At 46.4% G+C, this 14,647-nt stretch overlaps 1 protein-coding gene across 1 annotated transcript in view; it reads right to left on the bottom strand.

Moving 5' to 3' along the window:
• MYO5B (myosin VB) overlaps positions 1 to 14,647 on the bottom strand; it is a 340,809-nt gene that overhangs the window by 128,275 nt on the left and 197,887 nt on the right. Inside the window, 4 exon segments of the mRNA XM_030336665.1 lie at positions 1,213 to 1,322; positions 4,868 to 4,975; positions 10,106 to 10,187; positions 11,518 to 11,661. Of these exon segments, the coding sequence (XP_030192525.1) occupies positions 1,213 to 1,322; positions 4,868 to 4,975; positions 10,106 to 10,187; positions 11,518 to 11,661 (444 nt within the window).

The following is a 14,647-nucleotide window of genomic DNA, read 5'->3' as shown; positions in this document are numbered from 1 at the left end:
CCCAATGTCACAGTGACACCCCGATGGTCACCTGACACTACTCAAGCTCCAATGTTCCCTCCTTTCAAACTGAGCCCAGGTGCATGAGCCTCAAAGCTCTCGCTAGGTGGCAGATTCCATCCTAAGGATGGTGGCAGCCTTGATGGGCCCAAGAGACCTCCCACCCCCAAGACCATTACTCTTTCAGGGAAAACGTATGGGGCAGTGGGGAGGGGATGCCAACTACAGTTCAGGTCTTCCTCTAAGGACAGGGCCAATTTCAACTTCTGATAAGCACTAACTCCGAGCAAACGGCAGGAAATAAATATTCGTTCAATTGAAAAAGCATCAGGTGTGAGTGGCATGGACACATGCCCACATTTGTATTCTATAGTATTGTCTTCTGTCTTTTCCCAAGATCCAGGTTTCTAAACTCTACATCCTTGGGAACAAGAATTATACTTTGCATCTCCCCAAGACTTAGCCACTAAGGGGCCGAGGAAACGTCTATAATCAACAGTTGCAGATTCACTTATTAAGAGGAGACTAGACTGACCCAAATACCAGAGAGCACACCCCAACTGCTGTCTCTAGGACCGCACTGGTACCCACTCCAACACCCACCCAGACATTTTTTTTATGTAGCACATATCTGGTGCTACATTGGGCACCAGGAAAATAACAGTCACTATGAGCATTTTTGGAGTAATTCACAGTTTATAATATTTTCGCATAGATGTCTCAATATTCTGCATCACACTGTCAAAATCTTGCTAAGTGTGGTTATCTTTTCTCTGCCCAATTAGATTGTAAGCTCCTTGGAGACAGTCCTTCATCTCCTTCCTGATGTCCAAGCATGATGTCCAACATGATGTCCATGATGTCCATCTCTTTGCTGCATGGACCTTAGTCAGGAGTTCAGAAAGTACTCATGGATTGGTAACACTCTGTAGAATTCCATGGACCTCAGTGTACTTGCAAAAGCAATCCATAAAAAAAAAAGTATTTAATAGACCCTAAATTCCCTCCCCTCGGTGACAGAAATTTGATGGCAACTGATTTGAAAAGGATGTGTTCTTTTAAAAAATTATCAGTAAGAACAGAAGCCATTATTGTTAAGAATGAATAACCTCTGAGTGTCCTCTGAGCGTAAAAACACATTTCAGTTGTATAAAACTGTAAGAGCAGAGTAAATTGTGTATGTTTTATCTTGGGTGCTGGTGTGCAACTTACTGATATACTACAGGAATCACCATCACGCTCAGCCTGAATCTCCACATTTCCAAGGTGCAGGATAGAAGCAATTATCTTAAAAATGCTTATCTGATGGGACTCTCTCACTCCTGAAAAAAAGAAGAATGAATGACACTTAACATCCATAGTAGGATAGAAAGGACATTTTACCCTTTTTTCAAGGACTTAAAAAAATTTTTTTTCCTTGATTTTCCTTCCTGGGCCAACGACTCCTAAAATGATCCAGGCTCCTCACCAAGTAATTACCGCTCATAGTAACAGCTCAGAGGGCAAAGGGGCTCCCTGGGCTAAAAGGGAAATATCCTCACTCTGATTGTCTTGTTCAAACCAGATGGGTTATGCTACCATTTTAACTTCTCTAAGAGCAAAGGAGAGACAGCAATCACACAGACTCATTTTCGTCTTCATCTCGACCAAATACTTTATGGATGTTTTCATGAGTTTAATAACAATGGCCATTTATCTGTAGTCACTTCTCTCCAAACCCAATATCCAGCAAACATCTGTGTCCCACATCCCAAGTGCCAACGGGGGAGGAAGAGGAGAAACTTCTGGGAGTGCTGTTGTTGGAGCTGGACAGCCAGCTGGCTCTCAGCTGGGGCCGTGCTCCATGCTCCTTCAGTTACAGACATACCGAACCTGCAGCCACTGTGGCAGCAAACACCTGATGCCGCATTTGAGTACCTAAGTTATCAAAGACATACATGCTCTCTTAAAATTTATCTTTAGATTTAAGGTGTTATCATTTATTTTTGAATACAAAATCAGACCTATAAAAAAACAGGCTACAGAGTAACAGAACACTAGTCAACCTACCCCACAGTTTAAGAAATAATACAGTGGTCTCCCATATTTCTCTCCAGCTGCAATTTTTAAGGCAATACTTTACTCAGGCCAAAAAAAAAAAAAAAAAAAGTGACACCAATATAAGTGGACAGTAAAGATGTCACCCACTAGGATTAAAAACCATCCACAAAGTGGACAACCCAAGCATGAACTGGACAAATGGATCCTAGACTTTATTAATGAGAGATGACCATTGCTGTTTAAGCTTCATAGGGGCAGGGGTTTATTTTTTAATATGAAGTTTTAAAATATACAAAGAAATAGCAATATAATGAAACCCTGTTCTTGCCTTGGCACACGGGTGGCTCAGGAACATGAATAATGGAAGTGAACTGATGGCTGTTACACAGACTGCCAGTATTCCCAAAGGTCTACAGAAATGCAGGAGCCATTCAAATATCTAGTTTCACTTAATCTAATTAAGAAACAAAGAGCTCGAGGCCAAAGAATTTACTGTAACTGATTAAGACTGAAGAAAATAAGATAGGTTAAAGGCCAGAGATTGTTACCCCAGACAAGACAGGAGGCTTGTACTAGGCTTTGGATCAGAGCTCAGAGTGTCCTGCTCTCAAGTAAGTCCTCTCGGAAGTACTAGTCAAGAAGCGGGCATTTGGGCCTTCCCATTAAGGACAGATCGCTTTTCTCTCTCCTTCACTTATCCTTAGGAACCGATGCTTTGTCAATTTCCAAAGCCTTCACCACCCTGTCATGGTAGGAATGTAAATAGTAGATATCAAATGACTATTAAATCCTAACAATAGTTAGGATTCCTGCACTAGTAAACAAAAACCAAACAATAAAACTGAAGGAGTAAAAGGGGTTGGCAACCTATGACCTATAGCCCACAGTGTGTTTTTGTAAATAAAGTTTTATTAGAACAGTCACGCCCATTCATTTACGTTGTGTCTCTGGCCACTTTCACACTACAGCAGCAAAGTTGAATAGCTGCTCCAAAAACCACGTGACTCAAAGGGCCCCAAGTAATATTTATAATCCTGTTTTTAAGAAAGTTTGCCAACCCCAGAGTAAAAAAGTAGACAAGTTTATTGAAAAGCAAAGAAGAAAGGCTTATTACAATAGATTTGCAAATGCCTTTTGCTTTGTGAACACAAGTACCCAGGTTTCTTAGAGGCCCTGGAGGGAACCAACTTCTCCCCTGATCAGTGCGTGCCCACTGCTCACAGTAGCAATACAGGGGCAGCCGCCAGGGGCCGCCTCCTGACAAACTGGGCAGAATGTTACCCTGCTGAGCATCAAGTCCCCTCCAAACCGGCTTCCCAGCTGAAGACTACAATGGTGATGGGGTGTGGGAGAGGTCGGGGTGCCACTTATCAATTTATTACCGGTTTCAAATCTGTCCCACTTTGTGATACTGGAGCTAGACCCTGTCAACATTTCCCCTTTGCCCATGGTGGAATGTCCAGCTTGGTCAAAGAGCACTGTAGTGACTCAGTGATGCAAGAGCAGCAAGGAGACAGGCCTGTTCTTGGTTCTGGTCCGCTACAGTTATCATTCATCCCAGCAGCACGGCAACCTGCCCAGATGAGCCGCTGCGATGCCTGCAAGCCACGGTCTCCCCATTAGCAGCTGCTTCTGAGACCTTCTGGCTCCACCACACCCTGGGGCACCTGCAGGCTCCCTGTGCAGACAGACCAGCAATGGCCACGCCCTCCGGCAAGTTTCTTCACCCCATCTTCTGGTAACCACGGACTGACATCTCAGCCAGGCAACAACAGTTCCTGTACTAGCTGTTCTTCCTTGCCCTAAAGGGAGCAGCGATTCTTTTGCACCTGCTATTTCTGTACCCCTAAAATCCTCTTATACTTTTAATCTTTTAATAATCATCAACTGTTGGAATAACCAGTGTGGCTTTTATGTCCCGATTATTTCACGGGTACCAAAGACAAACTGTGTCTACCCACTGGTTATCCAGAGAAGTGAACAGCACTGAGATTTCAGCACATGAAGTCCTGGTTCTACCCATATCGACCTTAGGGCAAGTCCTGGTTGGCCATGTTTTATTTAGACATTGGGTAAGACTTGCCAGATTCCCACCAAAGAACCTAAGAAACGCTGCTCTGGAGTAGTCACATGACTCACAAGCCAAATGTCTACCTCTGTCAGAAGGGGCTGGGGAAAAACACAAGGCCCATCCTGAGCAACTTCATGAATTACAGGCTGCTTTGCCAAACTTTGTTTTCTTCTGGCTGCAGGTCCCAGGACTTTACTCAATTTCCCAGTTAAGAAAGGGCAAGGGAGAGGAGTTTTCTCTCACTCTAGGGCCCTTTATGCCCATAAAGACACAGAAATCTTGAAGTACAGAAACAGTGACAACAGAAGTGACATTGTGTTATGAGGGTGCCACCAGACCTTTAGATAGTCTGTTTCCAACTCAGATCCCATGACTGAGGTACATGGGTGATTTGGTCCAAAAGACACGCTCTTTCTGCCAGAACACATGGCCTCTAAACCCAGACCACAGCACAGGAGGATGTAGCTCTTTTTCATTTTCCTCCACTGGCTTTGGTGGCCTGAGGAAGCGAAAAGGGCTATCTTGCAGTGCCTGAGAGAGCAACTCACAATCCCTGATTTTTAAGACATAACAACAAAGCTGTTCTTAAACTTCGGAACCGAGGGTTGGGATGGAGTAAGAGTGGGAGGACACTCACTGAGGGCAACAGGGTTTCCCTATCTGCTTATGAAGGCTGGCCAAGCGGGACACTGTCAGGCTTTTCTACTCTCCACGAAATCAATCCTCTGGGCCCATTCCCACTCAGAAGCTGCTCACCGAGGAGTGTGAAGGCTTGCCGCGTCTTCTCAAAGTCCTCGGCATCATCGACACCCTCGATACACGTGTCTCTTCCCTGTGAGGTATAGAAGAAGTCCTCTGCGCATGCTGTGGGAGGAGAGGAGGAAAGGCATCCCGGTTTACCCATGATCACGACCCAAGAGGATTTCTACTCATCCCAGGTGAAGTTTTATTCCCAGCCGCATGTGGAACCCTTTAAGGTATCACCTTTATTGACAATGGCAAATGGAGAGAAAACTGGATAAGGAAACACAGAACGTTACACCATGCTGACCGAACACACTGTTGTGTTTGTATAAAACCAGCATGTGAAAAACAGTGAATGAGATAGTCACAGGTAGTTCAATTTACAGGATTCACCGGGTTTTTTGTTCAGTTGTTCTACCAAGTTGGGCACCCGAGTTCTTCAGACAGGTGAACAGAAGCGAGTTGAGACTCTTGTTTTGTGTTTTGCTCTCACCTCCAGTTCAATTCCTCCTCAGTCAGGCCTCTGGTAACAGCCTGGGGGACAAGTGGCAAGGAGGGGTCTCAGTTCTGCCTTAGGAGTCAGAGCCAACCCCAGAAGGGGGGCAAAAATGCAACAAGCCCTGGGTAGTAGCCGCACAATAGGCTGGGAAGTCGGCATTTAGGGTAACAAGGGCACCTCGTCAGAATTACTTCAGAAAATCACATTTTCCAGAAAATACAGTACCTTTGTGGAATACCATCCTGACCAGTGTTTAGAATTTCTAAATGTACATTTGACAAGATGCCAAAGCTGGACACTGGCTGGTGTTCCTCTTCTCCTGTAAAGACCCAATTACTTCGCCTTGATCTGAGTTCGTACCGTTTGAGCATGCATCAGTTAAACATGCATAGAGTCCATTTCATTGTGATTCCCGGTCCTCCCTCAACACCTTGATCTGCCCGTTTGATCCCTTAAGAATTTGAGTCTCTTTCCTTGCTCCCCCTGTCATCGCCGGGGTCAGACCTTCAGCACCTGCTGTCTGGGGACTGTTGCCAAAGACTAACCCAGTCTCCTTCCTTCTCCTGTCCTTTCGAGTCCACTTTCAAATTGCTGGTAACTCTGATCACACTGCAACCCTATCTAAAGCCCTTTAGAGACGCCCTCCCTACCCCTATGCCCCCAAGACAGGGGTCAAGCACCCTGAAAGGACCTCCAGGGTCTTTTGTGAAGCAGCTGCAGGTTCCTCCTCCTTCCCCTCCGGACTCAGGGCTGCCTCCACATCTCTGGTCTCAGATCCACCGGCTTCCTCACTGTCATTCCTCAGCTCTACTCTCGGTCCAGGCCCACAGGGGCCCTGCCTACCTCTCCTTTCTGGTCTCTTCCGTTCCCCACCTTGCACCCTCTGCTCCAAGCCACACTCGTTGGGTAAGTGCACATTGCCAGGCCCAGCGAGGAAGTGGCAGAAGCCAGACCCAAGCCCTGCCCACACAGCCCGAGCCAGGACCCGCACTGCTCACAGGGATGGGGCGCCGAGTATCAGTCATAGCTTATGACGGAAGGCTTCCTGGGGGAGTAGCCCAAACACACTTTGAGGACTAGAGCCGGGAGAGGAAGGACTTGAGCCCCGGGCTCACTGACAGCCACAGCAAAGGCGAACTATTAGGAAGGAAGGTCTCTTTGGAAGGTGCCAAACTCACCTCTCTTATATCTAATCACCCCACAAGCTCTAGCACAGGACACAATAGTTTCCAAGGCTTATGAAAAGCATCCGTTCTTTTTTCCTTTTCACTCACCTTTCAAAGTACCTCCTTTGATGATTTTGGCAGGGCCCACATGAAGATGATTGCACATATTTATTCCTATTTTTCAGACAGGCAAACTGAGGGACATAAGGCTTGAAGGGATCACTCAGACTCACCCAGACTTTGGCCAGGCCTGGGAGAGCCCACTACTTGGTCACCCGATTGTGGAGAGGGTTGTTTATGACATGGTTTTGTCATAAACACAACCTAACTCGTTGTCAAAAGTTATCAGTGTCAGTTTTCTGACACACCAGAAAAACAGGCACCTGAGACTCCAAAGGAAGGCACCAGACCTCTCTGCTGGAGGAAAGGAGGCGTTTTCAGCATCTACCAAGACCCTTCATGGTCAACAACCAGGGCCTACGACCTGATGTTCTGAGTCAGACCCCGCCACCTTCCCTGCTGCCAGTTCCCAAACTCAGGCCCACCAGGGGAACCTCCTCTGGCTCAGGCTCATCACTGCAGGGGTTCCCTGGGTCAGTCATAGCTCACTCTACTAAATGATTTGAATCCAATCAAAATTATCAGCTTTTAGGTTTGCAATCGCCTGTGTCCCCATCACACTCCAGACCCTTGTAAGAGACATCCCAACAGCAGAAGGTTCTCTGCCATCTGCTTAGCCACCTTGGATCCTGGCTCTCCTTTCCAGCCTATGAAGTCATCACTGACCATCTCACCTGAGCAACGTCTCTTATCCTCCAGTTTGGCTCTCTCTTTACTCAGCATTTCTAAGGAGAAATCTACCACAAAGCCCCCTAGTAACTGGCTCAACAGGCAGATGTCGGGTCAGACAGTGTTTAGACCACTGAGGAAGTGTGAGCCCAGTGATTAGAGCAGCGGACCGACCATCAGGGGCCACGACCGAGGGCCAGCACTTCACCTGGGAGGCTATGTTCTAACTGTGCAAGAGAGGCTTTTTATAAAACTATCGATAGAAGTGGAAAAGGATTTATTCCTCATTACCTAAGGGCTATATTTAAGGAAATATAAGCCCATTATACCTCTTTTTTACCATCATTTATTCACACTGCAGACACTTATTGGAGTACTTTTCTTTAAATCTCATCCTGAGGTCATTTTAATGCAACAGGCCACCAACAATTAGGGTAGGGCAGAGGGAAATACAGACGAATGGCTGCAAATCTGCTCCCCCGTGCTCAAATGCACAAAACTCTTGCTGGGCCAGGGATCTTGCAGAGACATCTGTATACTTGAGTAGCATGTTTTAGGTGAAGAAAAGGGAGGAGGCAAGGCAGTCTAAATATCTACTAGGAACCACTGGCCAGTCCCTCATTTACTTCAGGTTTCCAGCCACTCAGCCAGGGTTATCAGCGGAACTAAATGTCAAGCTTCAGAGCTCACAGCCAATGCACCCACGAGGCCGAACACAGCCGCACCCCTGAGCACAAGAGCTCAACACCTCTCAGCTTCCTTCCAGATGTTCTTGGAGGGCACACATAGGTAAAACAGTGCAAGAAATGGATCGAATTGGGTAGTTTTCAACTGCTCCAGTCAGAGGCCCAAGGAAGAGGCCAAGAGAAAGAATATGGAAAGGCTATTTTTTGTTTTTTAATTCAGTGCACTTGCATAAGTGCAAAAAAAAATTAGGATTTTTTTTCCTATTTCCTTAAAGTTACCTTTGAGATACAATGGTCCAAATACAAAGGATCTCGCCAGAACTTGTTTATTTTTCTACAAAAATGACCTTTAAAAAAGTTTTGATCCCCTGCAGGCTGGCTCTGAGAAGTCTAGCTGGGCTCATGTCCCCACTTTGGGAAGGAAAGAGGTGGGGGGACAAAAGCCCTTAGCATGGCCTACATTACTGGTCACTTGTGGCCATAAACCAACATCAGAGCCCAAGGTGCCAGCTCACGGAGGTGCTCATCAAACAAGGCTTGTACCGGTCCCTCCTTGTCCTCAAGGAGTTGATAGCTTCAGTGGGGGAGATTCAGATTTGTAAACACTGACTAGAGTATAGCAGAAGGCCAGCATAATATATGCCATCCTGGGCTTCCCACTTTGGTTCTCAATTTACTTCCCTGGGGAACCTTCTGACCCATCTCCGCTACGCTTCACTCAGCATACCCTTCTCTCTCTGCACTGTAACTGACTGTAAGCTAAGCAAGGGCAGGGCCCACGACGGTTATGCTCAGCACTACACCCGCAGTACCTACCACCACCTTCGTAGGGTTCGATGAACAAACGAAGGACCCAAGGCTAAACTGCGTGCCCAGGTACCAAATGCTGCAGAAGCTCATAAGTGAGGCAGAGTTAAGAGCGCAGACTGAGGTTTGAACCACTTGGTGTGTTTTAGTTACTAGGAGCACAGGCTGGAGCTGTCAGAGGGGGATCTGGTGTTGGGCCCTCAAGACAGCTAGGATTTGGGTCACGAACAGCAAAGCCCCAGCAGTCTATTTCTCTCACAGTTGCACAAAGACCAACCAGCCTCTGTCTAGACACCCAGCTCATCGTCACACCATCTGCTACTACTGAACCTGCCCTCACCTAAAAGACACCCAAGAGACCAGAGACAGGACACCTGGCACACACAGGATGCTACACGGCCCCCGGGCTTGCCTACGTCACATGCATCTGTCAGGAGATGGCTTTGAGGACTCCAGCCCGGAGTCCATCAATATTCCTTACAAAGTCCCAGGGCTCGGAAGGGGGAAAGCCCCAGGCTCCAGGCCCCAAGCCTAGGCCCTCCGTTGGTGGCATCTCGAACTAAAGCCTGCTCACTCCTCTTGCTTTGCCCTAGCTCCATGTCAACAGCCTCCAGGCAAACTAAACTTGCCGACAGCCTGCGGCACACAGTGTTAGCAGACAACTGAAAGGTTGTCTTTTTATCTCATGGCAACAGCCAGGTGACTCAGTGGAGAGGCGCTTTTAGTCACTCCGTGTCGCCCTGCGATGCTCCCGTGTGTAGGCGCCACAGCGCCCCACCTGCTCAGAAGAAACCAGAGTCGCCGCAGCCCAACGCCGTCATATCCTGTGCCATCCAGCCGTCCATCTTCATCCTGCTCCGGCCTCTCCCTCCCTCCTTTTCTTCATCTCCATCCTTGAAAGGGACCTAAAACTCACTAGCTCAATTACACGATGTGCCTTAGCTAAATCTCTAGATCCTCACAGTGGGGACACACTTTTTGCAAAGTTTAAAGTGGAAACGTTTTTCAAAACAATGCATGGAAAGTATTTTGCATTCTGCAAAATACTGTTCTGCCCCCTGCCTCTGATCCTCTCAAATGTTTTCTGTGGCAGGCAACCTGGGTGCAATTAGCCCAATTTTATGGATCGAGTACTGATGCTCAAAGAGGTCTGGGGAGATGTGCCCACGTAGAGGCAGAGCTGGGACAAGAACCCACAACGGAGGGCTTTGAGCAGAGCACCCTTCCTCCAGTCCGCGCCTCTAGATGTAGCACCTGGTGCTGCAGCAGCCCACCCGAGGACAGACACACGCACGTTACGTACTCAGTGCAAGCTCCTTAAATTCCGGGAGACTGGCGGCAGCACAGAGCTGGTAAAAGATGTGGTAATTCCGCTCGTCATCTGCCTGAAGGAGGGAAAAAGTTAAACAGGTTTAGGGCAGTGACCCCCAAGATCGTCCCCTCACTTGTTCTAATCCCAGGGTCCGGAGGTCACATGACAGAGGTCAGGACTTCTGCTCAGGTTTTCCTCCAAACCCTCTGCCACCTTCACTTCCCACCCCCGGACTTCTCTTTCACTATTATGGGGCCTTCTTCAAGCTTCAAGATTTTTACCTCTCGTGTATTTTTTCTCCCACATAGAACATCACTGCTCTTTCGCAAATAGTGGAATGGTCAGACAACACACACTTGCTCAGATATCCGTGTTGCCTGGCTCATGTTGCACAGATCGTAACTTGCCTGCAGTAGACTCCCATTCTCCCCTGGGAGACTTGGGACTAAGTCAGAGCTATGCCCTTGCCCAGCATGACAGGCTGGGGCAGTCACATCAAGTCCAAGACAGAGACTGGACTTAGAGCAGACACTCAGGCTACACCTGCATTAAGTTGGCAGAGTGATGGCGTGGGGGGAGCTTCAGGAGGCCTGAGCAAAGGAATAAGGAGGTTCAAGGACTGTTCAGAGAAGAGTCTGGACAGTCACAGCCAGATCAGACCTGTACCCAGCACAGTAGGCTGTTTACTTTGCTGCAGTGAGATAAGGATACGGGGCTATTGAACCAAAATTTGGGAGGTGGAGAGAAAGCCTGAACAAAGGGAAAACATTAATAAAACTAGTTAAAAAAAATCATTAGATGTTTGTTAAGCATCAGCATGTAGACAGGCATCTCTGAAAAACAGCTAAGGCTGTTTTGGATGTCCCCTCTGCCGAGGGTCGGGGTGGGAAGAGGGTGTGGCTGGCTCAGACCAGGACACGCACCATCCCAGTTCAAGTATGGGACCATTGAAAGGGGGCTGGAGGAGGACAGTTTTTGGGCTAGGTGCATGTCCAAGTAGTGTTTTTTTGCGTTTTTAAAAATATAACCTACGAAGTAAGGTTCCTGGGGAGCACTGAAGCCCAGAGACCCCATACAACAATCCTCTAATCCTAAGATTACAACCCACAAAGAACAGGACCATCTTATTCTTCACCTGTCTCTGGTATCTAGCATGTAACAGGCACTCATTAGGTTTGTTGACTGAAACTGGAAACAATACCCACTTCAAAACAATACTGGGTAGACGACCATAGCATTCGAACAAACCCTTTTTGATGAAAGGAAAGAAAACCACAAGAACAAGTGTATTCAATTCCACTTCCAAAAGAGGAGGTGCTCTTTGGGCACAGGAGGCGGATGAGAGGGCAAGTAAACGTCATTCATGGGAGAAAGTACAAAGAAGCCCACGTCCCACCACTCACCTGAAAGACCACTCTGGACTTCTCCAACAGGTAGGTCCTCATGTTGGCACCAATGATGTGGTACCTTTTATCAAAGCCAATCTGAATGTACTTCCCAAAACGGCTGCTGTTGTCATTGCGAGTGGTTTTAGCATTTCCAATGGCCTGCACAGAACAAACAGAAGGAATGCAAAACCAGGAAAGCTTTCTTGACCTCAAGGTTGTAGGTCTGTGGCAGCATCTCCCTTCCCCCATCCCCCCACTTCCTTACAGGGCTTCCCCTACCATTGGGATGACAATGAGCTGAGCTAAAAACAAAAGTTCATTTCCTGCCTCCTTTACTCCTAAGAATGGCCAGTGAGAATAAGGACTGGATTGGTGAACTCTGTCAAGTTATCCTACCTGGAATGTGCATATGATGGCTACATGAAGCAAAGGTCTAGAGAATCACTGAGAGCACCATTCTGAGCACTACTTGAGCTATTAAACCAAAGCCAGTATCCAAGAGCTCCGAATTGTTTTGAGACACACAAACCTTAGTGTGCTCTGATCAGACCTCCATGACAAAGCAGTCAAATGTCATTCCAAACTGATAAACTATATTTCCAAGAAAGAGACCAAAGATCAACCAACGTCTCTGCACCTCATCACTAGATCAAATCAGGAAGACCTCACCCTCTTGGTACCATTTCTTATGCAGCTGTAGGGGCACCATTCAAAACAGCAGACATTTATTTACATTTAATGTTTATTTATTGTGAGGAAGAGAGATATCCCAAGCAGGCTCCACACTGTCAGCATGGAGCCCAATGCAGGGCTCGAACCCACGAACTGTGAGATCATGACCTGAGCCTAAACCAAGAGTTGGATGCTTAACCAATTGAGCCACCCAGATGCCCCTAGAGGAGAATTTAAAAGGTGAGCGGCTAAATAACCTGGCATGATTATTCACTTTCTAGAAAACATCACATTGCTAATAAATTGGTAATGAATATATTAATATTTTAGTCCCTCTCACATGTTTACATTCTTACATGGTTGAAAAATATCCACTATACGTTTTCAGTTGTCGAGAAAATTTGTGGCACACAGAGGTTGAAAAAAACGTAAAATCCCATTCCACCCTCTACCCCTTCTCAGCCAAATCCAAGTTCCCAAACTACCGGGATCTCTGGACATCCTAAAATTACACAAGGCTTAGCTGGCATCTGTTATTAACAAGGCAAACAACACAGCTGAAAGCAAATCACTGTGTAAAAGATTACAATAAGAGGGGCACCTGGGTGGCTCAGTCAGTTGAGCATCCAACTCTGGCTCAGGTCATGACCGCACAGTTCATGGGTTCGAGCCTAGTGTAGGGCTCTGTGCTGACAGCTCAGAGCCTAAAGCCTGCTTTGGATTCTGTGTCTCCCTCTCTCTCTACCCCACCCTCCCCACTCTTGTTCCATCTCTCAAAAATAAACATTAAAAAATTTTTAAAAGATCACATTAATAAATGCTCATGGAAACATTCCATTCCTATTTTTGAGGTGAGCAAGTGAGACCTTCAGGCACGCAACCATTCACTCGCAGAAACCAAAGAGCCTAGCTTGCACTAAGGAAGCTATTCAGTCCAAGAATGCCTGCACCCTACATATCCAATTCACCATCCAAGTGCACCGAGTGTTCTGTCCCAAATGTGCACCAATAATCCAGCCTCAATTTAATCAAGTCTCTGAATTTTACTGCCCTTTTACAGGAAACATAGGGGAGAAAGGGAACATATTACCAACATCATGAGGATACAATTAGCAAAGTCCAGTTTGTGGAAAATTCCAAAAGATAACCTTGTTTCCATAAATACGTTTCCATTTCAAAATTTCAAAATATTCAAATTCCATGATTTGTAAAGCAGCACCAAGAGCCTCTGCCCTGAGACCACCCCCTGTAACGGCCTAGGCAGTGCTTGCCCAGGGCCTAACGATCACCGTCAAAAGATCTATCCTTCTCACCTCACGAGGGCTGTTTTGAGAAATGATACACCTGTAAGTACTTTCAAAAGTATGTAACGTCACCCACAAAAAGGTTATTTATTACCGCCAACCCATAAACTCAACCTAGGTAGGAAGGACTCCCAACTTGTGTGTAAAGATCTCACTTGATTTTTGTGGCTAGATTTTTCTGGTTATCCCCTGACTCGGGAAACGTCTTGATGCATAAGGAAAACAAGTCCAGTTATCATAGATAACAGAAAAACAGGTTTTAACCTCGAGTCTCACAGACCAAAAACAACAAAAAAAAAGCAAAAATGATGCAAGTGGTTAAAATCTGGAAAATGAGCCATGCTACAGCAGGAAATTCTCTCTCTGACACACACACACACACACACACACACACACACACGCAAAACACAAAACTCATGTGACCAATAAACCTAAGAAAAGACAACCTCAGTGGTCATCAAAGAACTGTAGATTAAAACAGCAGCCCAGAGGGGCCACAGCAAAGAACTCTGACATTACAGAATGAGGAGGGTGTGAGGACAAAGGAACTCTCCTACGTTGCCGGCTCACATGGAAACAGGAACAACCATCCTGAAAAGTAACTGGACCTATCTAGTAAAATTGAATATACACACACCTAACAGGCAACTCTATTCTAGGCAGGTTGTATTTAACAAAAAAAGAAATCCATCCTAAATGCACACAAGTAGGGGAACAGATAAAGTGTAGTGTGTTCACACAATGGGACACTATAAAGCTAGTAAAAGTAAGCTAGAGCATGATTCAGGGATAAATTTAAAAGATGTTGAGTGGAAAAAGTTGCAAAAATGACAGAATACACTACCATTCACATAGGACATAAGAGGACCACCTTCTTCATTGTTTATGCATATGCAAATATGTAGTGAGACCAAATGGCCCGGAATAACTTCAGTAGGATTAGGATTATACAATATGAGAGACATACCCATAGTGTGGAAGCACAGGGAAGGGAGCTATTAGCCATTCCCAGCACAAGCGGAATGGCTTTAAGGAGTGTAAATTGAGGGTCTTCAAGGGTGAGTGGGATCTGATAGCAGGGAGGGAGGGGGTTCTAGTGATGGATATGGTGTGGGCAAAGGGACAGGGCACCTGAGAGTGTGGGATGGCCAGAGTGTGTTGACACGAGA

Source organism: Lynx canadensis, chromosome D3, assembly GCF_007474595.2.
Source record: "Lynx canadensis isolate LIC74 chromosome D3, mLynCan4.pri.v2, whole genome shotgun sequence".
Classification (NCBI taxonomy): Eukaryota; Metazoa; Chordata; class Mammalia; order Carnivora; family Felidae; genus Lynx; species Lynx canadensis.
The sequence above is the reverse complement of the archived record's forward strand: the minus strand, read 5'-3'. Positions and strand labels throughout refer to the sequence as shown.